At 34.0% G+C, this 21,594-nt stretch overlaps 4 protein-coding genes across 4 annotated transcripts; 1 reads left to right on the forward strand and 3 right to left on the reverse strand.

The window, feature by feature from the left end:
* Positions 1-857: 857 nt before the first annotated feature.
* LOC123897347 (probable microtubule-binding protein TANGLED) lies at positions 858-3,255 on the reverse strand. Its single transcript, XM_045947951.1, has 4 exons — positions 2,902-3,255; positions 2,660-2,802; positions 2,489-2,550; positions 858-1,784 (listed from the first exon to the last, which is right to left on the reverse strand). Exons 1-4 carry the CDS (start codon positions 2,980-2,982, stop codon positions 994-996), a joined length of 1,077 nt encoding a protein of 358 aa, XP_045803907.1. The 5' UTR covers positions 2,983-3,255; the 3' UTR covers positions 858-993.
* Positions 3,256-3,966: 711 nt separating this feature from the next.
* Positions 3,967-8,502, reverse strand: LOC123902566 (kinesin-like protein KIN-14S). Its single transcript, XM_045952329.1, has 12 exons — positions 8,356-8,502; positions 8,192-8,284; positions 7,928-8,073; positions 7,725-7,821; positions 7,330-7,593; positions 6,954-7,233; positions 6,289-6,450; positions 5,843-6,058; positions 5,722-5,759; positions 5,434-5,597; positions 5,233-5,346; positions 3,967-5,111 (listed from the first exon to the last, which is right to left on the reverse strand). The coding sequence occupies exons 1-12, from the start codon at positions 8,366-8,368 to the stop codon at positions 4,368-4,370; spliced, it is 2,331 nt and encodes a 776-aa protein (XP_045808285.1). The 5' UTR covers positions 8,369-8,502; the 3' UTR covers positions 3,967-4,367.
* A 1,310-nt stretch (positions 8,503-9,812) lies between these two features.
* LOC123907358 lies at positions 9,813-14,774 on the forward strand. The gene is made up of 9 exons (XM_045957580.1): positions 9,813-10,125; positions 11,039-11,126; positions 11,893-12,006; positions 12,669-12,751; positions 12,975-13,089; positions 13,357-13,448; positions 13,795-13,860; positions 14,132-14,225; positions 14,444-14,774. Exons 1-9 carry the CDS (start codon positions 9,884-9,886, stop codon positions 14,549-14,551), a joined length of 1,002 nt encoding a protein of 333 aa, XP_045813536.1. The 5' UTR covers positions 9,813-9,883; the 3' UTR covers positions 14,552-14,774.
* LOC123907349 (mannosylglycoprotein endo-beta-mannosidase) lies at positions 14,766-20,365 on the reverse strand. The gene is made up of 11 exons (XM_045957569.1): positions 19,734-20,365; positions 19,496-19,634; positions 19,039-19,266; positions 18,828-18,886; positions 18,331-18,379; positions 17,863-18,093; positions 17,443-17,612; positions 17,141-17,345; positions 16,355-17,017; positions 16,020-16,247; positions 14,766-15,796 (listed from the first exon to the last, which is right to left on the reverse strand). Exons 1-11 carry the CDS (start codon positions 19,880-19,882, stop codon positions 14,993-14,995), a joined length of 2,925 nt encoding a protein of 974 aa, XP_045813525.1. The 5' UTR covers positions 19,883-20,365; the 3' UTR covers positions 14,766-14,992.
* Positions 20,366-21,594: the final 1,229 nt, after the last annotated feature.

A 21,594-nucleotide genomic window follows, 5' to 3' on the forward strand; every position in this document is an offset into this window, starting at 1 on the left:
CTTAGTCTATAAGAATTTGCATTTTTTTTTCAAGGTTATTGTTGTATCTTGGTAGCACCTTCAACTTCAAGATAGAATATGACTCGTTAAAATATGTGAAAAATGTTGGATTTTAGCGGTATTTTATGTTTTTTTTTTTATCGAGTCAATTAGTCATTTGTTTGTCACTTATGATTTTGTTAACGAGGTCTTTATAATATTTTTAGATGGTTAGGGTGGGTGTAACTTTTTTCCAATTCTTTACCTTCTATTTTAGAGGCTTTGTTGGGGGCTCAATATATTTTCTCTGAAAGGACATTAAGTGTTGTTGAGCAACTAGTAGATAGGTAAAATATTTCTCATGAGAATGGTTCCTTGGTAAGATTGTTGGGCATTCTTGTATTTTTTATGAGTAGGAAGTGAAACATATTTTTTGTTGAGGCATGTAGAGGTTTGTGGTAGTAACTGCGTTGGATCGTTTTTGAGTAGGATTTGACGATTGGCGGTTCTCAGACTACTGGGGTACTTTACAGGTACCAGTACACGTATGATATTCGTACCGTACGTAGCATTCCGTAGCCATTTTTGCTCGATTGATTCGCAATGGTAAATACCGCAAAAACGTGTATGTGATGGAAAAATAACTGGAAATATCTTCTTTTTTATTGCATTTCAATTCTCTTTGTTAATTTTGATGAAAATAGTGTACATAGTGGACAAAAAAGTAAGTCTTTGAAAAGTGTACATAGTATAAAATAGTGTACATCGTATGTAATAGTGTACGTATGATAATGGATTGGCAACATTGCATAGAGTTATAAAATAAAATGAGACTTTATTTTTTGTTGAGCAGAACAAAGAATAATTGTTGTCCTGAATTTGAAGGAATTGAGCATAAAATGCTATGGACATAAGGAAAAGTCCTGAACAAATTTTTTCACAAGAATACAATTATGGACATTGAGAAGCCACATCACAGTGACAGAAATACAATCAAGGTCTATATATATGTTCTTAGATTCTTCTAGAAGGGAATGGAACTGTTGATGTTGGGCGCTGTTTCAATCCACTTACAAATCCATCACATTTCTGTGCAGTTCTCTTGCTCCTTAATGGTGAAACTAATCTGGTAGCTAGTCTTGAAGGAGAGAAAGAACGACGAAATTTAGACGCAGTCGATCTCTTTGGGGAATTCTTGCTCAAACTTGCAAGTCTAGTAGGTGAGATAGACACGGTTGTGTTTAGGATCTTCTTGACTTTGGAATTTGAAGGTGGAGATTTGATCAAAAACTTGTGTGGTGTTGTTGATGTTGTTCCTCTATTTCTTGCAATAATAGGAGACCTTGTTTTGCAAAACTGATGTTGCTGCTGTGACTGTGATGAAGAAGATTGAGTTGACATGAACAAAGGGTTAGGAAAAAGTACAGTTTTTTTAGCCCATGGTCTATTCCTTGGAGATACCCTATTAGCCAAAGACAAAAACTTGTTATTTTCTCTATCAAATTCTTTAACTTTTGGAGGAGAAACTTTGAAAGTGATTCTAGAACGAGCTCTTTGAAGTGAGGGAGAACCATCATTTTGTAGTTTGGTTTGTTTTTCTTTCTTCCTTCTAGTCTTAAGTTGTGTGTTTTCAAGGTTTACTTTCTTGATTGACCTTTGAGTCATTGGAGTTTTTGGGTCCTCTTTGGAGGGAGTTTTGTCACCAACTGCTGAAACAATTTCTCTTGTAAATTGACTAGCTTGTAAAATTTCTCCAACTGTTTCTCCTACAAGCATTGCAGGCAATGACATTCTCCTCCATTCACCTGTATAAGGTTCACAAGTGAATAAGAAAGTCTTATTATTAACTGAATTATTTGAGCTGCCAAATATTACTCTCCTATAATGCATATTTTTTAAATGTATAACTACATATGATGTGGATTATGTAAAAATATATGGGATGTCTAATATTACTCTCCTATAATGCATATTACTCTCCTATAGATGTCTAATATTCTATGGTGAACACTCTGGTACACTGTTGAGGTGTAGCGGTAGATATCTAAATAAGATGTGTACCAAAGAATTCACCATATTTTATAGGTCACAATATTGTCTATCATGTTTTTACATAATAATGTCCATAGTGTACAAACATGTCTTTCCTATGTTGTCTATGATCCATGATTCTAAATTGTGTTTTATTACCATATTTGCAGCCACAATTACTATTTCATCAGCTGCAATATTCATATTTTCTAATAATATCAAGTATCACAAACTAACCATGACCTATGCACACTATTTTCATCAACCACAATTTAAAACTGTGTCAGGCCTATGCACATTCACGATCGAACACTAACACAGTCGCACACACGGTGACACACATAGACACCGATAATAATTTGACAATATGGAATAATTAAATGCAACAATTGCCATGTTAGTGTTTAGACACCTGACATGCCTTCAATTTGAAGTAAGACTTGTTTGATTTTGCAAGAGAACAACTAAGTGAACTAACCTGTGTTTGGTGGAGGCGGAAACTTTCCCACAGGAGATTTCCTCGTGGCACCATTCTTGATCCTTCAAAATGGTAATAAAACAAACTCATTTGAGTTCACAATTTTAAACAATAACTAGTATAAAAACAAAACTAAACTCTGGTCAAAATTTATGGAGCAAAGAAAAGTACCTGAGTGATTCTTGCTTACACCTGAGACTAGTTCTGAGATAACCTCTAGTGCTGCGAGGACTGAGATTGACCACTGAAACCACCTTGGTTCCACCAGTTACAGTGTTCTGAAGTTCTTCCAACCGAGACATGCATTGATTCACCTTCAAAAGACCCAGAAAGAACATTTCAAAATCAAGGGAATAAAAAACAAAACTTTGAATTTTATCTGCAATTATTTAATGGAAGATCACAGTTATTACCTTGTTAAGTGTTTCTCTAATAAGAATAGGATTGAGTGCAGCTAAAGTTTTCCTTAGCTTTGGTGGGGTTCTTGCAACCATCTTCACAAAACAAAACACACCAACGAAGTGGGTCTCAAATTACAACTTTTCCAATCAGTACACTGTTACTTACCCACACAAGATTGGATCTGAACTCTCTCTCTCTCTCTCTCTCTCTCTCTCTCTCTCTCTCTAACAAAGGGAGAAACACGGACCCAAACCTGTTCTACTTTTGGTTTCAGAGTTTGGCAAGTGTTGTTGATGGATGTCAAAGAAAGACAGAAGTATGAGTAACGGTTTGTTTTACAACGGTCGAGTGAAGCTATGTCTAATGTCTAATAGAGACAAATGCAACGGCTATATCTTTCCTTTTACTTGGGACCCGGGTTGACTTAGGATTGTTTTTCTTATTTTATCTGTATAAATCATGTTTACCTAACCGCAGACACTAATCTTTTGAGTCGAATAAAATCAAATGAATTTGCTTATTTTAGAGATTAATTTTCATGCATTATCGCCGTAAAAGGTTTTGAACCGTCAACAAATCACAACTAATTATATGTGACTTTAGAAATAGTTAGCGTTAAATTTAAATATTTTCAATAATTTGAAGATTATGATTGTTGAGAGACATCATATATAAATTAAATTCTTATTTTTATTATATTTAATTTACTACTATTATTCTTAAAATACTCCTAATATATTTATTTTTGTAATGAATCTTTCACCTTTATTGAACAAGTTCTCATAAAGAGAGCACTTTTGAGAATGCATATAATTTGTTATTTGATAAAGAAGATTAATTACACCTAACTCTGATATTTATTTAACAAAAATCAAAAGGAGTACATCAAATTAAGATGTTGCCTTGTTCCGAAGTTTTGATTAGATTTTTCATTTACCTGTAGCAATGTTAATTGATTGAGACTTTTCAATATATTTCCATTGCTGTGTTCTGCAGCAAGACGCGCATTGTGATCTGCCTTGATAATAGTCTAAAATAGAGAGTTCTAATACATTTGTGGGTTGCCTAGAATGTGTTTAAAGAGCGCACAGCGCGCGGGCACAACAACTCCACCTGCCTGAACCATAGCATTTGGTGATTGCAAGTTTTTTTATTTATAAAAAATGAAGTTGAACCTTCATGAGGGACACAACGGGTGCATGTACAACTGCACCTGCTGAACCATAGCGTTATAACATTGCACTTTCCCGATAAGAAAAAGACTAATAATGCAATGAGAGAAATGAACATCATTTGATCGAACAGCCTAAACAGCAGTTGAAATAACAGAAGAAACAGATATGTGACAGCTTCAGAAATTGAAACAACAATCATAACAAGAGTATTCATGTTCAAAGAACTTTTGTTTGTTATAAATCCTATATGCACACAGGCATTTGATAAAACAAGGTCTATTGCAGTTGAAATGGCAAGAGGTCTATTGCAATTGAGATGGCAAGAGTGATGATTTTCGCTTGCTTTTCATTTCTCTCAGCCTAAGAGGACTCCAAACTAATGATCTCCTTTGCAGCGCAATTGCAGTTGGATGCCTACCCACCTGTGAACTTGCCTGTGCATGTACTGGACTGCCCATAAACTTACTGCTACCCCTAACAGACATTGGTGTTGTATCTGCTCTTATCGTTGGCAGTGGGGCAAACAAATTTGAATACCGACCCCTTTGGCTCCTCATCACTGGTGCATTGCTTCCACCGGTAAATCTCGAAGCTGAGGTACGAAGTGGAGTTGTCATTTCAGATGTTGGATCAGGACGAAGTGTAGCAATGGAGACTCTTCTCCTTGGCTGAAGGATCTGTGTTGTTGGTTGTACAGGTGGTGGTCTCATAGCAATGGATACCCTGTTTCTTGGTCTTGCAAAGCTTTCTGTGTTTGTTGTCATTGAATTCCTTCGAGCAGAATTTTCCTTTCCGTTCATTTGATGTGTGTATGTGTATCTCTTTGATGTGGTAGGAGATGGGGGAGGCAAGAAATTGTTTATCCTTCTAAGGGGCATTCTCAGTTTTGAAGGATTCAGTGGTGGTTTCTTATCTGTCATGGTTTTATGAGCTGCTGCTGTTTGTTTATATGTTGGAGGTTGAGATGAAACAGCGGCAAGTGATCTACTTTCTTGCTTTAGTCTAGTTTTTCTTTCTTCTGCTACTTGATTCTCCAGGTCCCGTACCTGTCAAAATCATTTCAGAGTTGATGAGTATATGGTGTTTATGTGGGTGTATGAATATGAAGGTAAACTAAACAGTCACTTATGGGAAGTAAAAGGAAACCTTTAACATTTGTATTTATACCTTTTCTTGAAGACTTTTACAATGGTATTCTCTCGCAGCAAGTCTGAGTTGCAAAGTTTGCAGACTATCCTGTAACTTCTTTGTTTCCTTCTCGTCGTGTTTGGCCTTTTCTGCCTTTTATTATGACAAAAATTTACGAGTTTCAGTAATTAAAGAAAACACTGTTATTCTTATTGAAAGCACACTTATACTTTCACTTACCATTTGTTTGTACTTAAACAGCTCACTGAGGTCTACTTGTTTGCGAGCTGGGCCACTCTCAATTCCTCGAACACGTGTGGCAAAATTCAATGAACATAGTGTCTCTCCTAAGTCGGCCGAGCTTGGACTTACTTGAACAAACATTAGTGTTTTACAATCTCCTCCTGCATTTCAAGCCCAGGTCAAATATTATTATTATTATTATTATTATTATTGGCTATAAAGCACAAGTTGTAACAGTGGATTTCAGATCACAAAGGGAATTATAATGCTGAAAAGAAACCTCACCTAAAGAGCTTTGCAATATATGAGTGAGCTTCGAGTTTCTGTAGCAAACAAACAGAAGATACAAATATTAATGAGATGATCATTTTGCAACAATTTATTCAATAGTCGAAAAGAAAATTACCTGTAAGGGATGTGGGCTGCTTTGGAAGCAAGAGCAGAAATAACATCTCCTAGTGCCGAAAGAGACTTGTTTATGAATTGAGATTCCTTTAATCTTTCTCCCTCAGCTTCGGTTTTTCCCACACGCTCGCTACCTGCTAAGTCTACTAGCCAGAGGTGACTCCTTGTTTTCTGGCCATTGATTAAATTCTCCCCGATGACTGTTACTCTCAACAAGCTGCATGAAAAACAACCAGGTTATCATTACCCCATAATATAACTTCTTCCTATATCAATAGCTTCATTCAGATAAATAATTACATACTCAAGGAGAATACCTATTGTTTAATATGATTAGTAAATAAGGTATTGAAAATATAAAAAATAATAATAATAATAATAATAATAATAATAATAATAATAATAATAATAATAATAATAAGGCTGGCAGTAAGAACCAAAACATACCAATGAGAACGGCTGCTAAGCTCATTGGCAGAGGTGGAGCCAACAGATCTGACTCTATTTCCAGTCTTGAGCAATTCCCACACATCTTCTGTTCCATGGACATGAGCTTCAACAAGTCCTGGGACTTCTTGTGTTCCTTCTGCAGCTTGCTTTATCTCCAATCTTAAGTTTGAAATTTGTTTTCCTTGTCAGTGATATTTCTCAAGAAACAATACAATACATCAAAATATGAAACATGTATGTGGGTAGATACTAGGTAGGGGGGAAAACTGGAGACTACATTAACAAGTTTAACAGCTATACGAAAATTCAGTTCAAATGAAACTATGCAAGTCATACATTCATACATTCAAATGAAATTGGAGACTAAAACAATGCACATTTCTTACAGATTCATTACTACATTAATAAGTTTAACAGCTATAGGAAAATTCAGTTCAAATGAAACTATGCAAGTCATGCACATTCATACATTCAAATGAAACTGGAGACTAAAACAATGCACATTTCTTACAGATTCATTATCCAGCCAAGCAATAACCGCCCGCATTCTCAAATTTGGTTTTTGTTACGATCATATGAAATGGCTATCTAACTTTAAAATCTAAAATAAAGGAACTAAAAACTACAATGCTATAATTAGAGTAAGAAGAATTAAAACTCACTTCTTAGTAGGCTGGGTAGAGTTTTCCACTAGAAGATCTCTTATCTTCTCGTTGTAAACCTCCAACATACTAACATGTAAGTCATACTTCATTACACCCTTTCTCTCTTCAGATATCCTAAACAATTCTTCAAGTGTTCGGTAGTTAACTCCCCTCTCTTCTGGTGTTCCCTCCATCGTAAATGTTTTACCGGTTCCAGTTTGCCCATAAGCAAATATACAGACATTAAAACCATCCAATACTGATGTAGCAACAGGTTTAGTTTGAGAAAAAACAGCCTCTGCATCATTATAAAATAACACACATTTGATCAGCTTCGAGCATGAAAATGAAATATTTAATGCAACAATATCAAAAGTGGTAACTTCTAATATACCTTGGTTATCTTCTGGCCTAAATACATGATCAAATTTATACGGCTTCTTGGAAGAATCTGAGGAAATGACTTGAAGCTCATTATCAAGAGTCGATTCAAAATTGACAACAGATGTAAATCCATTTGCCCTTTCATTTTCACTTAAAGGTCTGCATCTGCAGTAAACCCTGATATTACCCTTTAGTTCAATTATTTCATTGTAAAGCCGCCTACGCTCAGTGGATTCATCCAGATACTTTCTTTTCAAGAGTTCATATTCAGAACCTAGTACCAGATAACAATAGTTAATAAACCACGAATACCAATCGATAACACTATACTTCAAACTAGCTGACTAAAAGAAAAGAGAACATTCAATTGACAAATTTTATTGAACTTTTCTATGAAAACCATACCGAGAAGCTGAATAGAGTTCAAAACATCAAGGCCAGGAAAGGATTCAGCGGTTAATTTCACATGATCAGATAAGGCTACATGCTGTTTCTTCAAATCCTAATACAATAAAGAATCACAGAATAAACTGAAATTGTGAGAAACACAAAACAAAACCTAGAACCCAAAAATTCACTGATTTTTGGTACTCGCATAAAAAACTCACCTGAACTTTTGTACTCAGATCAAAGACTTTCTTCAAAATCGGAAGCGTATGATCCAGATCCGATGAATTCTCATGAATTCCATTAGACATACTGTTTTCATCCATGGAATCAGAGTTTTCGTTCACTTTCTTTGATTCATCATTATCTAATAGTAACAAAAAACTTCAATTAATCATCAATTCCAACAATAGTTGATGATTAGGGTTTACAGATAATAATTGAGTTGAAAAAAAAACTTAAATCAACAAATTTGGCGAACTTACCTGAGAGATTTGCGTTTGGTGATTGCTTGAGTTCGCAATCACGAACGAAAAGGTGAAATTTCTCAGCGAGCATTTGAATTTGAATGCTTTGATCTGCAAGAAACGGTGATTTGTATCACACAAAAAAAAAAATCGTTTGGGGATAGAAGAGTAAATTAGCGTACCGTTCATTTCCATAGAATTGTGACAGAAGAAGAAGAAGAAGAATCTGAAAGATGGAAGCAAAGAATTCTGAGAATTTTGGCAGAGAAAAGAGAAACAGTGAAAAGTGTTCTTGAATTGTGATTACGAAATTTGAAATGAAATTCTTTGTAACGGCTATGTTCAATTAAATTTTATAGGAGCGTTCTCTGGAATACATACTAACCGTTAGATTGACTTTCTTTGTGTGCAACCGTCTGATAGACTTTAACATATGAAACACGCCTCAGCAGTGCACACAAAGAATTCTGAGTCAGCACCATATAGTTGTTTTTTTACATACTTTTTTTTTTCTTTCCGAAGTTTTACATATTTTTTAATATAAAGAATTAAACTCTTTTTTATATTTTTTTTGTTGTTAATGTTTCACTTAAGAAATAAAGGAGCTCTAACATGATGAATTTGAGGCTCAATTAAATGTGAACGATGAGTCTCAAACAGTTGAGACTTAAACCAGGATAGTCAGCCAGAAGAAGAGTAACAATGTAACAAATTAAAAACTTAAATAATATATTTTTTACGTATAAAATTTAAAGAAACAAACTGTTACAAATACGAAATTTAAAGGACTCCTAAATACATTTTGGCTAAAAAAAAATCAACAACTCTATAGTACTTATATTGGTTTAACTAATGTAACAATTTTTGTAAAAAAAAAATTAATAAGAATTCAAGAGGAAAAAAAAAACTAATGTGAAAAATGAAGTTCTAGTTAAATTAGGAACTCCTTTACATACTCAATAGTAGTATGTATTTAAGTACCTTTTGATTTTGATCTATGGCTGCTATCCACCGAAACTGGCTACAACCATGATTTTCGAGTGGTTTTTAACAATGACCGATGTATCGGCAATCAGCTTCTAATATGCAGCTATATTGATTTTCGAGACTGAGATTATTTCGTAAAATACATTAATATCTTGTATTATTTAAATTTGATAATTGTACATGGTTTTATATTGCACCAAAAATTTGAATTAATTTTTTATTTTATTTTTTTGTAAAATTTCTTCCATTGCAAGAACATAGTACAATGTTTCAAGTCTTATGAGTGTGGACTCAATTTTGTTGATTTTTTTTTTTACTAAATTTTAGTGTAAAATTTCTTCTATTGTAATGAAATTTTGTTGATTCAAACATCATATGCTTAAATTCAAATTATTTATAGTGTCGTGTTTAACAGCGTGTTAGATGATTATTAAGAAGGTAAAAATAGAAACAAAATTTTAAATTTTAAATAGGAAAAAAAACTTTTAAAATTTTCAAATTATATTACTATTTTAATATTGTATTACAATTTTTGTTTCATTAATCATTGCTCCGGAACATTTTCTTTTATAAGCTCCATATTTCCACTTATTTATAAATCTTAAATATTTTGGTGTTATATAATGTTGAGAATTGAAAATATTAAAGTTTTGTACCCAAAAAAAATAATATTAAAGTTAAATTTTATCCATGGGCTTTGGGTAAGAAAAAACATAAACAAAAATGGGTTGTCGGAGCTTAACCACCTGCAACTTCCATTCAACCATACTCCTCCCAACCTCACCACCACCCACTCCCTTCTCCCACCCTCCTTCTCTACTCTCTCCTTACAACCACAATAATGGAATTCCCCTTCGTTCCAAACTTCATGCCAAGTTTGAGAAATTCCAAAGTGAATCTTCTCAAGAACCTCAACCTTCATCTTCACTGGAAACTATCACTATAGATAAAGACGAAACTGACAGGTGTTGCTATTTATATCCATACAATTTTAGTACTCTTTATCTTTATTTTCATGTTTATATTATATTATATCATGATAAGCTCTTATGTAAAAGCTCTTTCTAATTTCTATAACAAAACTTAAAATTAACTTGTTATTGTATAAGCTATAAGCTGTTTTCAAATGAAGCACAAACATAGACAATAGACACAACACAAACACCGACACGCTGATACCGATAGGAATTTGAGAAAATGACACAATTCAATGTAATTATAAGTGCCGGGGTGTCGTGTCGTGTCTGACACCAGGATACGCCTAATTCGAGAAGTGTTTGTGCCTTATAACTATCTTGGAGAGCTTATGGAAATAAGCTGAAAACATCTTAGGAGTTAGGAACATGTCATTAGTTGTTTTCATATGTTCCCCCAAATAGTCTCACAAGTACATATGTCAATAGATAAACTCCAATAAGTCAATCCAAATAGGTTCCACCCTTAGTGGAACGAGAATGTTAGATGTAAGTAGTTAACTAGTTATGCAATTATTTGTTGCCTTGGCGAGATGTAATTGGTTGTCGTGGTGTAACACCGATGAGTTATGTATGGTCCTCTCCATTTTCAATTATTTCCATTTTTTTTAGTACTAAAGTTTTTAAATACTCCCTCTGGTCCTTAATATAAGAGAAAGTTTGTTTTTTAGATTCATTGAGTTTCTAATGTATCTAGCCTATAATATAGACCAAATACATTAGAAACCCAATGAATCTAAAAAACAAATATTCTCTTATATTAAGGACCGGAGGGAGTATTATAGTAATGCCGTAATGGAGGAAATGGAAAGAACATAAAATGGAGAGGATCGCAACTCAACACCGACGGTGCATATCCTTTAATCTCATAATTTTCTGTTAACTTTTTACTTTTCTGTTTCAGTTGCTTACCTCCAGACTTGGAGGGTGCAGTGATACAATCAAGTGAGGCTGCTGCATCATTTGTATCTTCAGGAGGGATGAGAGCCATTGTATGTTCCAATATTTCAATCAATTTATTTTCTTTCATTTTTAACACAAGAGGCTAAACTTAAACCATTTCACTTCACAGCTAGTTCCAAATAGTATATATATATATATTAGTGGAATGGAAATTAAAAGCAGGACCCTTTGTGAAACAATTGCAAGTTCTCTACTTGTTCTTACTGCATGTTGCTATTAAGGTCTCTTCTGGTTCCTGAGAGCTTTGAAGTAAAATTTTAAGTTGTATGGTTCTTCACTTACAGAAAATAGAGAGTTTCTGGAAAAATTGAGATATTGAAGCTAATTTCAACTTATATGGGAGGCTATTGTTTACAAAGCTCCTAGTTATTACAAGATTCTTTTAACATTTCTTTCTCCTTAAGTGTTTCTAGATAAGTTTATCCAATCTGGCTTAAGTATATATGCATGCTTCTATTAGGATGTTTTGACATTCTGATGAAGAATGAAGATATTCATTGGTATTGCATTTGTTCTAAAGAACCAAGCTATCTAACCTTGTTAAGAATAAGATTAATAACTTTATAAATTTGTCAGTGTTCAAGATGACCAAAAGGAGTACACTGTTATTTCTTAGTATAATTCTTGAATGAAATTAAAGTTTCACTGTTTTCACTTATGCACCTGAAATTTTTAAGCTAATGTACTTTACTGTTACAAAATATTGCTCTGTATATTACTGTTTCATAGATGACTTGGTTTGTCAGTGGCTTAGTGCCCCTTGCCGCTCACACTAAATTTTTAATCGTCTTACAGGTTGAACTTTTAATTCCTCAACTGCAAACTTTAGATGATGAAGGCGCACAGTTGGAGCTTTGGGAATTGTCAAAGGTTTTTTTGGATACACTTATTGAAGAAACAAAATGTCAGGTTAGTGGGATGTATTCTAGAAGTTATAAACTCAATGCACATGAAAGATTTTTTCAATATGTTTTTACATTCCTTATGTTAGACTTACTATTGTATTTTTTCATTTATTTAAGACTCGGTATCCGGTCCAATGACCGACTAATCCGAGGGACACCAATCCCACCGTCCAGTTGCGGGGGCGGCCATTTAAAAGCAGTGCTTCTGCTTTGTATGCCCTGGCCCAACACAGGAAGTGGCACTAAAAGGATTCGAACCTGAGACCTTGAGAGTAGCACACTCCAAGTTCCCAAGCCTTCACCACCAGGTCAACCCATGTGGGTTTGTATTTTTCCATGTTGCTATTGCATGTATTGTTACGTGACTTGCTATTTAAATTGTTTTGTTCTTTGTAATGAAGAAGTTCAAAATAAACTTGAAAATAGTTGATGAAAATGCTAGCAATCTCCAAAGTTCATTTGAGTTAAGGATTGACAAAAGATATGCTTGTCGTATAATTACCTAACGTAACCCATGACACAATTATCCAAAGTAGATGCTCATATTATAAATATTGATTTTGACTTGTTCCATGACAATGTGCTTCATGATGAGTTTGAATGTTCGATACATATATTTTGTAAGTTATAAACTTAGTTGCTAAGTTTCATGAGTTTGATTGTTAGAAAGTTAAAGCCATATTTCCAGATGCTGGTGCTGCAGCTCTTCTAAAATATCGGTGGAAAGATGCTGTGTTTAGTTTCGCAAGGTGAATGCCACCACATTGATTAATGCTTTATGTTTTCTTTTGTTGTCTACTCAGACAAAATAGGTGTGGACTATGCTTCTAAGTTCTAACCGTATAATTCTTTTTCATTGCACTTGAGAATTTGATGGCCATGCGATTCTGTCCCTAATATTTTAAGTTGCACTGTATCTATTGTCATGCTATAGTTATATCATGTACAATTTTTTTCTCCTGGTTTTTCCAGCTTAAGTGATCGAAAGCCTGTAGACAGTGGTGATGAGATGGTCGTTATGATTGTTCCTGATTATCAGATGTTAGAATATGTGGAGAAAATTGCATCTACTCTCGCTGATGATCCAGTAAATATCTGAGCTCTCCTGTTCTATCTTTAATGCAATTTTTTTTTTAGAGATTCTTGTGATATCTAAAATTTAAACAGCCATGTACTGGACTATGTGATGAAATTTCCTCATCATGACGAAAATGTGAAAGCTTTTTTATGTGACTGATTCTAATTCAATGTCCTGCATAAGAATAGAGCTGCAATATATATTCACTTTGCATCAAGTTGTATTCTTGTGTTTTAATATTTTTAATTTTCATACAAACTATTCATATATTTGCAGCCAAGGCCCCTTATCATGTGGAATCCACGCCTGTATAGTGCAGATGTCGGGGTTGGATTTAATGTACGGCAGTTAAGGCGCTACTTTTTAAGGTATGATTTCCAAGCTATTTCATTCCAAAAAGGCTTAGATATGTTTGGTTTCAAGTTGCAAATGCACGTTTAGGTAGGTTTATAGTTCTTCAACTGTAAACCAAAGTATACACGGTATCATTTACTTCCTAAATTTCAACTGACTGTAAGAAATAGTATCTTTTTCAACTGGAGTTGAATACTTGTTTTTGTTATTTCATCTCTCTTTGGACAATCTTACATTTGTTTGTCTTTTTAAGTTAGAAACCAGAGTAGCTAGCATTAGATAAATTCTTCTGAGGTTCACTTAAAGTTAGTAACTTGCTGTTTAATCCAGACTACTGAATTATGATAATTTGTTGTACAGCACTTTTACAACTGTCTATCATATGCGACCTATGCCATTTGGTGCAATTTTCCGGTGTTATCCCGGGTAAGGACTTTTATTCCCTCACATAAGGATTACTATATATGAATAACAACAATACTTCCTTCTAATTTTCGGAGTGTCCATATCGACAGTTAACTTTATGCATAGTTCTGGCATATGAAAATTGTTTTAAAAACATATTCAAATCAGTAAATTTCACATTGTTGACTGTTTGGAAATGGTTTTGGCTTGCGATAACAATAATTTACTGCACGAAATATAAATTGTAAAGCTCAAACCATCTTTTATTTCTTGTCTATTTCCTGGTTTTCAGATTGTGGAAAGTGTTCAGTGATGACAAGGATAGACCAAATAGATATTTGCTTGCAAAGGAATATGCCAATCGTCCTGATACTGAAGATATTGAGGTTAGTAGCTTCAATTTTAATATCTTGCTAGATATTATTACTTATAAAACCATTTTCTATGTATATATGGTTATAGGATAGCCATTATTTTTTCTGATTAAAAATAGAAACATCAATATCAAATTAGTTATTGAATAACTCATCATGATGAAAAACCTGAACCCAACCCAACAAAATAAAGAGGTCACTGGCATTCATATACTACCTATATGGTGCAGATGTTATTTGACAACAATGAAGAACAGAAGTCAGATGAAGGGCAAAGTCTGCTTGACAAAGCGGCAGGCATCTTCTCTTCGATTAACCGATTCATGAAGTCTATTTGATGATTCGTGATTGATGATGCTCTTTCACACTTGTTCTTATTCGCGATTCATGTAAATTTGTGTTTCTTCAAAATTAATTTTAGAAACCTTACAACTTGTATCATATACTATAATGCATGTATTCATCTTGTGACATGTTCCACTATATAGAAGGATACAAATAAGAAAGAGACTTGCTTTTAGCATACTTTAAAAATGAAAGGAACATTCTGTATTATGAGAATCTCACCCTTCCTTTTTTATTCCACCAATTGAAAAACAAAACAATGGAAACATTACTAACACCATCTTGTTTATCGGTGACATATACTAGAAAATGCGAATTCTTTTATGTTTCCCGGAGATGTTGGCCTTTGAAGGCATATGAAAATAAAACAAAATAACAAACTCGTGAAGCTCTCTGTGATGCCGTTAAAATAATCAAGGTTGTATGGTACATCCCTAAAGAGCCTCATGGATGGTTTGCCCATGGTAATTCCAGCCATTCAGAGTCACTCGAGGAGTGACACCGAGAGGAGCCTCAAAAGATATATTAATAGTCATGGCCTCTCCAGGAACCAGTGAAAAATAGTTATCTGAGTAATGAACTGGGAGAATTCTTGTGTCGTCTCCCTCCTTGTGGTCCTTATTTGAAGCATGAACAGAAAATTGTAGAAAGAAAGCAACACCTACATCATGTCCATTGATTTCAGAAAGCTTCAAACCATCACTATTCCCAGTGAAGCGTTTGTGTATCCTCTTAAACCAACCGACTTCTTGTTCTTTTTCAGCAACATTATGTACAGTTTCTGGTGAGTCTGTAACAAAGCAACTATCCCTTAGTGTAGCTATTGAACCACGCTCAAACGTTAAGCTTTTAGAGTCCGGTATTTTAGATGCGTTGTGCACGTGCATTTGGAGTTTGTATGTGGATCCTGTAATGTAAACCTCGGATGTTATCTTGAGAGGTATTTTCTTCTTCCTATATGGCTCCAATAACTTGTAATCTCCACCAGGAAGATGTAACCAATAAAAGTTTCGCGATAAAATTTTATTGTCTGACTTGTTGTACAGTTTGAGAAGAAGGAAGTAGACCGGCTTAGGATTTTTTGCCTTTGGATACTTCATCTCAGCAACAGGTGTTACTTTTTTTGGCAAGAAAGAGAGATTTTCATGTGTTTTGTAATATGGAGATGTTCCTTCAAGATCCCATACAGAAACTTCAATAGCTACATTAGACAATCTTTTTGATGTAGTATTAATAACCTGTTTAAAGAAGAAAATAGAATTATACAAAGCCTTCAAGAAACTATGCGTAACTGCACTATCAAAATAATTGCACAGAAAACTGTGATTTTTCTCGATATTTTGCTTTCCTGTCTTGGTTTTTACTTCATGAAGAGTCAAATGTATTTCATATTTTCAATCATAGTCTACGTCTGTAATTTCATCCCAACTCGTAACAATATAAGTTAACTCAGAAACTAACCTCTATAAAATATGTAGCCAGATTAAGCTGTACATGAATTGGCTCGGCAGCACATCGACAACCATAGAAACCTGCTGTTTGGTCATGAAGATGATCATAAAATTGACCTCTCAAACCAGTCCAAGGATTTTGTGTCTTCCAAATCAATACACCTGTATATTTGCTCCACATGCGAGAAGTCCATCCTTCCAAAAGGGCTCTATATTGTATGAAGTTAGCAAGTTGTGCCTGAGACGATAACAGTATAAAAAAAATGCAAATCAACAACAGAACATCGAAATTAGGAAGACAAAAAATGTGTCATGAGTGACATCCTAGATAGAGTTTTCTGTTACCTTCAAACAAAAATCATCAAGATCTTTTACAGCACCATAAAGCTGAAGCTGATCATGAACCTTGGTTGGCTTTGAATATGGAATATATTTATGGTATTTCCATATGGGATTTGGAACTTCTTCAACATAGCCATTTGAAACTTTCTTAAAGAGGGGTATCTGCCATCCTTCTGAAGGCATTGTTGCCCTTATGGTAGCAGCAACTGGTATTCCTACAGAACCAACTTCTGGGTTGAATCCATATTTGTAAAAACTATCCTTGAAGAAATCTTCAGGATTTTGAATTTCATAAGGTCCATCAGTGAAGTTTCCCTTCCCGTCTGCAAATCCATCCCACATCGACCCTTCTATATAAATCCGCGCGCCATCAAGATACTGGCTAGGATCCCCCAACTTCGGGGATAAGCCACCTTTTCCTTTTTCTTCTACATGTTCAAAATAAGGATGAAGTTTCAGGTCGTTTTTCAAAGCATCATTTATATCCTTGGGTGGTGTTTGTTCATTTCCACCAACCCAGAGGGCAAGACTGGGATGATTTCTAAGAAGCTTGACCGTGTCTCTTGCACAAAACAAGAAAAGGTCGTGGTCTAGAGGACCATTTGGATTTGATACCGGGATACCGCGTCCATCACAATCCCCAGTAATCCAGAACTCTTGCCATACCTATAAGATTTAAACCAGGAAACACAATTGAACTTCATAAGCATAATGCAGTAAACTTAAACAATTTATAACAACAAAAAAAGTATTAAGCAGCACATATAAGCAAGAATGAAGGGGTGGTACCAGAAGACCATAATAGTCACAATAATGGTAAAACTCCGGTCTTTCAGCCAATCCACCACCCCAACAACGGATCATGTTAAAATTCATATCAGCGTGAAACTTGATATCTGTGCTATATCTCTTCTTTGAAAGTCGAAGTAGACCATCAGACAATATCCAGTTACCCCCTCGTATAAAAATTGGTTCGCCGTTGACTTTGAACAACCTATGAAACAAAATATATGCAGGAAAACAGTTATAGAAACAGTTTAAGGAAAAAGTTAAATATCACAGCATTGAAGAAATATTACAAACTATTGTACCTTCCACCAGTGGCATCATCAATATGGCTCTCAATTTTGCGGAATCCAAAGTAATGACTCCATGAATCAGACTCACCAAATCCTTTAACATCAATGCTAATAGAAACATTGTACAAAGATTGCTTCCCCATTCCATTCGGCCACCATAAATCAGGCTTGTAGAAAAAGAGCTGCCAGTTCAGACAACTTGAAAGTGAGTGTTAAATCAGTAAATCTTATACTTAAAGTTCAGAAAACCATAAATCATGCAAATTAACAGGATCAATAGTAAACGAGGATGCAAAATATTGTCAATGCAAGACCACACATTTTGTTGATAAAAATATCTTGAATTAATAAACAGGTTCTTCTCAGTTTCAAAATTCGGGCGCATTTAGACAGTGGATCAACGACTTTAGCAGAAAAAGTATTGCCACTGACCTCAGGAAATGTATATTGCAGCCGTGATTTTGCTGGAACTGATATATTTTGAGTTTGAAGCTGCTCTACTAAGTGAATGCTCCCCTCAAGTTCTGCTGTGACATGGATACTCAAAGAGCATTCAGCGGTCCAGGAGCTTCGGTTTTCCAACTCAGTTGTGGCATGTAGATATACTCTCTTATAATTGTCGAAAAATGATGACACCAGATGGGGATCAATAATTTTCACTGGCTGCACCAAATACAGACACCAGAATCATCGTACCAAAGAACTTCTGGAAGTATCATAAACTATAATAATGGTAATCTCAAGTCAAGTTGAAACTCTCTTTTGGGGCAAAGATTGTAAATTTGAAAGATAACGATGAGGAAAGAAAGACTTCAAAATTGGTCGCAATGGCTTATACTTAAAGTGTACGGAAAAAAATACTAGATACTTGGACGGAACTAAGTAGTTCATGCGACTTACCCCAGTAATAACAATTGAAACCTCATCCCAAATTCCTGTGTTCCTATCTCTGCAATCAAATTCAATACATGCATCAGGTATTGATTAAGTATCCTTATTCTTTTCATAGTTCAAAAGCTGAACAAACAATGCCAAAAATGCCTTATATTTGTTTCATTTGCTTTTTCCTTCGTGTGCATAAAAGGGCATCATTAAGTTAGAAAAAGGAAACTTAGACAACATATACTACAGAAATATCAGTGTCATATTCATATGATATACTAATCATGCATGCATACTTCTACTTGTTTGATGCCTTAACATCGCTTTGTCTTTCACATTAATTTTCACTGAGAGTGAAAATTAATGCAAAAAGTAAAATAAAACTGTCTCGATGTTGCCAAGAGGTGTAGTAAAATTATTTAATCACTTACAAATATCAAATTCTTTAATTCTTTGATATTAGAATGATTAGGATATTGCTAGTATGTTGCCACAAAAGTTATAAGCAATGTCACCTTATAGGAGCTATCCAATCCCAACCTTCAACATATTGTGTAGCCACATCCTTTCCTATCTACAAAATTGGAAAGAAAAAAAATTACTTCAGATCTCATAATTCATCAATAATCACTTGAATTGATAATTGATGTTTTCATTTCACATTACAGGAAGTTTAATAATTTAGAAGGAGAAGGTTAATGGATTATCATCAATTTAATTCCTGACCTCATGATCTCCGCCTTGTCCTCCCTCGGGGGGAATACTCCCAGGATGATCCGGAGGATGAACTAGAACAGCAAGCAGGTTATTACCATCTGGATGAAGAATGTTAGTAACATCTAGAGAATGCCTCCGAAACATTCCTTTCGGGAGAACCATTTTGTGCCCATTCAAATAAACATCGGCAGAGTAATTGATTCCGCGGAAGTTCAGATCACAGTGCTGATTATTAGACTGCAAAGGGTCAAGTAATTAGCAACATCCACCACCAAAGTTCAAAGATAAGAACTACCAAACCAAAAACCACACTACATTGGAACATCAATCCAATTCATTCAATGGATTTAAAAGCATCATAGTTGAAGAAAACAAAACAACACTGAACTACTGAAATCAAAAGAAAATCACAATGCTTCAATTAAAAACCTAAACTTTACAACAAAAAAGAGCAGAAAAACCTTACCAGTTTAGTCTGAAAAGTTGTAAAGAACCAGAAAGTATAATAATCTCTTCCAGAATCAGCAATATCCAAAATAGCTTCATTTCCCAATCCATAAAATGGATCAGGCACAACTTTATTCTTCACCAAAGTTCCAAGAACACTGTCAAAATCAATAAAAAAACAACACTTTGAAAACACATTCACTTAATCAATAATCAATGATTCAGCAATGCATGTTGCAGCAAGAGAGATTACTCACGTGCCAGGAACAAGAGCTTCCATCCATGGTAAAGTGGGCCCAGAAGGTGGATTAGTAGTTGTGAGCTGAGTACCATTGAAATGAACTTCATTGAACCTAGCTGCAAACCAACCTGAATCAAGAATTGTTTTTCCTTCCACCGTAGCCATAACTACTTTACCACAATGAAAAACAAACACCAACAAGGCAACAACAACACTTGTTCTTATTAATAGTTCTTCATAAATAGTACATTCAATATAAGGTTGTTTTTCTTAGCTTGTGTTTTTTCACTGTTTGTGTGTTTGATAGTTTTAGTAAGTGAGTATTGGGTAGATATTAATATTAATGTTATGTGTCGGTATGCAACACGAGAAAGAAGAGAAGAGACAGAGATGAGGATCAATTTTGATTGTATGAGGCACGTGGATTTTGTCTCTGACAAACAACGTTGCCCACAAAACGTAGTATAGGTAGTACTACACTACCTACCATACATTACTGTTTTTGTGTTTTGTTTTTCAACTAAAAATGCTAATGCTAATTAGCTAATGCTATTGTTAAGGCACGCTAATTACCTTTCTTAATCCGTATAAAACATTATTTATCACTAGACTAGATTGCTTCAATTTACAGTCTTCTCTGTTGTTTCTAGTTTTCTGGACTAGATTCTGTTTTTTGTTTTTGTTGTAATATTTTACTGCATTTTCTATAAAATCGGATAATACAAAATCTAGATTCCAAATTAATTTTAGTGGTACTATAAAATTGACCAGTTTGCGATACAGCTGTCATCTATTTTCAACCACAGACACTTGATTTCCGTCTAAATCTAAAGGATCCTTTCAGAAGAAAAATATACTATAAATTTCTATAAAAAAATTATAAAATAATATTGACTTTATGACAAATGACAAAAATAGACTTTAATTTTAAAATGTTGTATGATTTTCTCATTGTCTATAAGTTTTCATGTATCTGATAAATGATTTTTCTACCATTTCATTTGAGAGTAAATAAAAATTATATCCGGGTTAAAATTCATCAAACTTAAAAAAATAGGTGAATTTAAAGATGAAATATTATATTTGAATAAATTATTGTCTCCAACGATGAATTTAAAGATGAAATATCATATTTGATATCAAAATTAATATTGACATTAAAAGTCATCACTTTTAGACAAAAAAATATGAGTTAGGATCAAAATTACAGTAAATTTGAAAAGAGACAAAAAAAATTCAATTTTAAAATAGAGAAATTATTTTTGTGAATTTAATAAATTCAAAAATAAAAAATGTAATTAAACTAAATGTCGTACGTATTACTATGTGTGTTTGATGTTAGAAAAGTGGCGGTAACATTTAGAAGGAATAAATGAAATCAATAATTTTTCCTATATCCTTGCACGCATCATCATTATTAAGCTTGATTCAACTCTCTTGCAGGCCTCTGGTTGCTTCCATAGCATGTAGATAATATCCTTCAAAAGAGAGTCTCTATGAAGAGACTCCAAATTGTAGTCTTCAATATCTTTGACGAATCTATCGATCAATAAAATAGGATTAATTTGCCATTAGAAATCTACTTTAAAAATAGTTTTATTCCTCCATTTTCACAAGTATCTACAAGAAGTATTCTCACCTAAGCACAAAGGATATAGACACAAATTTAAGAGCACACATATAAATTTACAAAATAAAAAAAATATCACATCAATCAACATCACTTTAATCATTTTTTTTTTAATATTTTACATTTTTTATGAGTGTGTCTAAGATAAAATTATTTAAATTTGTGCCCATATTAAAATTTCTCGTAACTGCACATTATCATGAAAGTGGTCTGCCATCTAGATGTGCTCGACCCAACCCCTTTCATA

The sequence above is a fragment of the Trifolium pratense genome, linkage group LG1 (assembly GCF_020283565.1).
Source record: "Trifolium pratense cultivar HEN17-A07 linkage group LG1, ARS_RC_1.1, whole genome shotgun sequence".
Classification (NCBI taxonomy): Eukaryota; Viridiplantae; Streptophyta; class Magnoliopsida; order Fabales; family Fabaceae; genus Trifolium; species Trifolium pratense.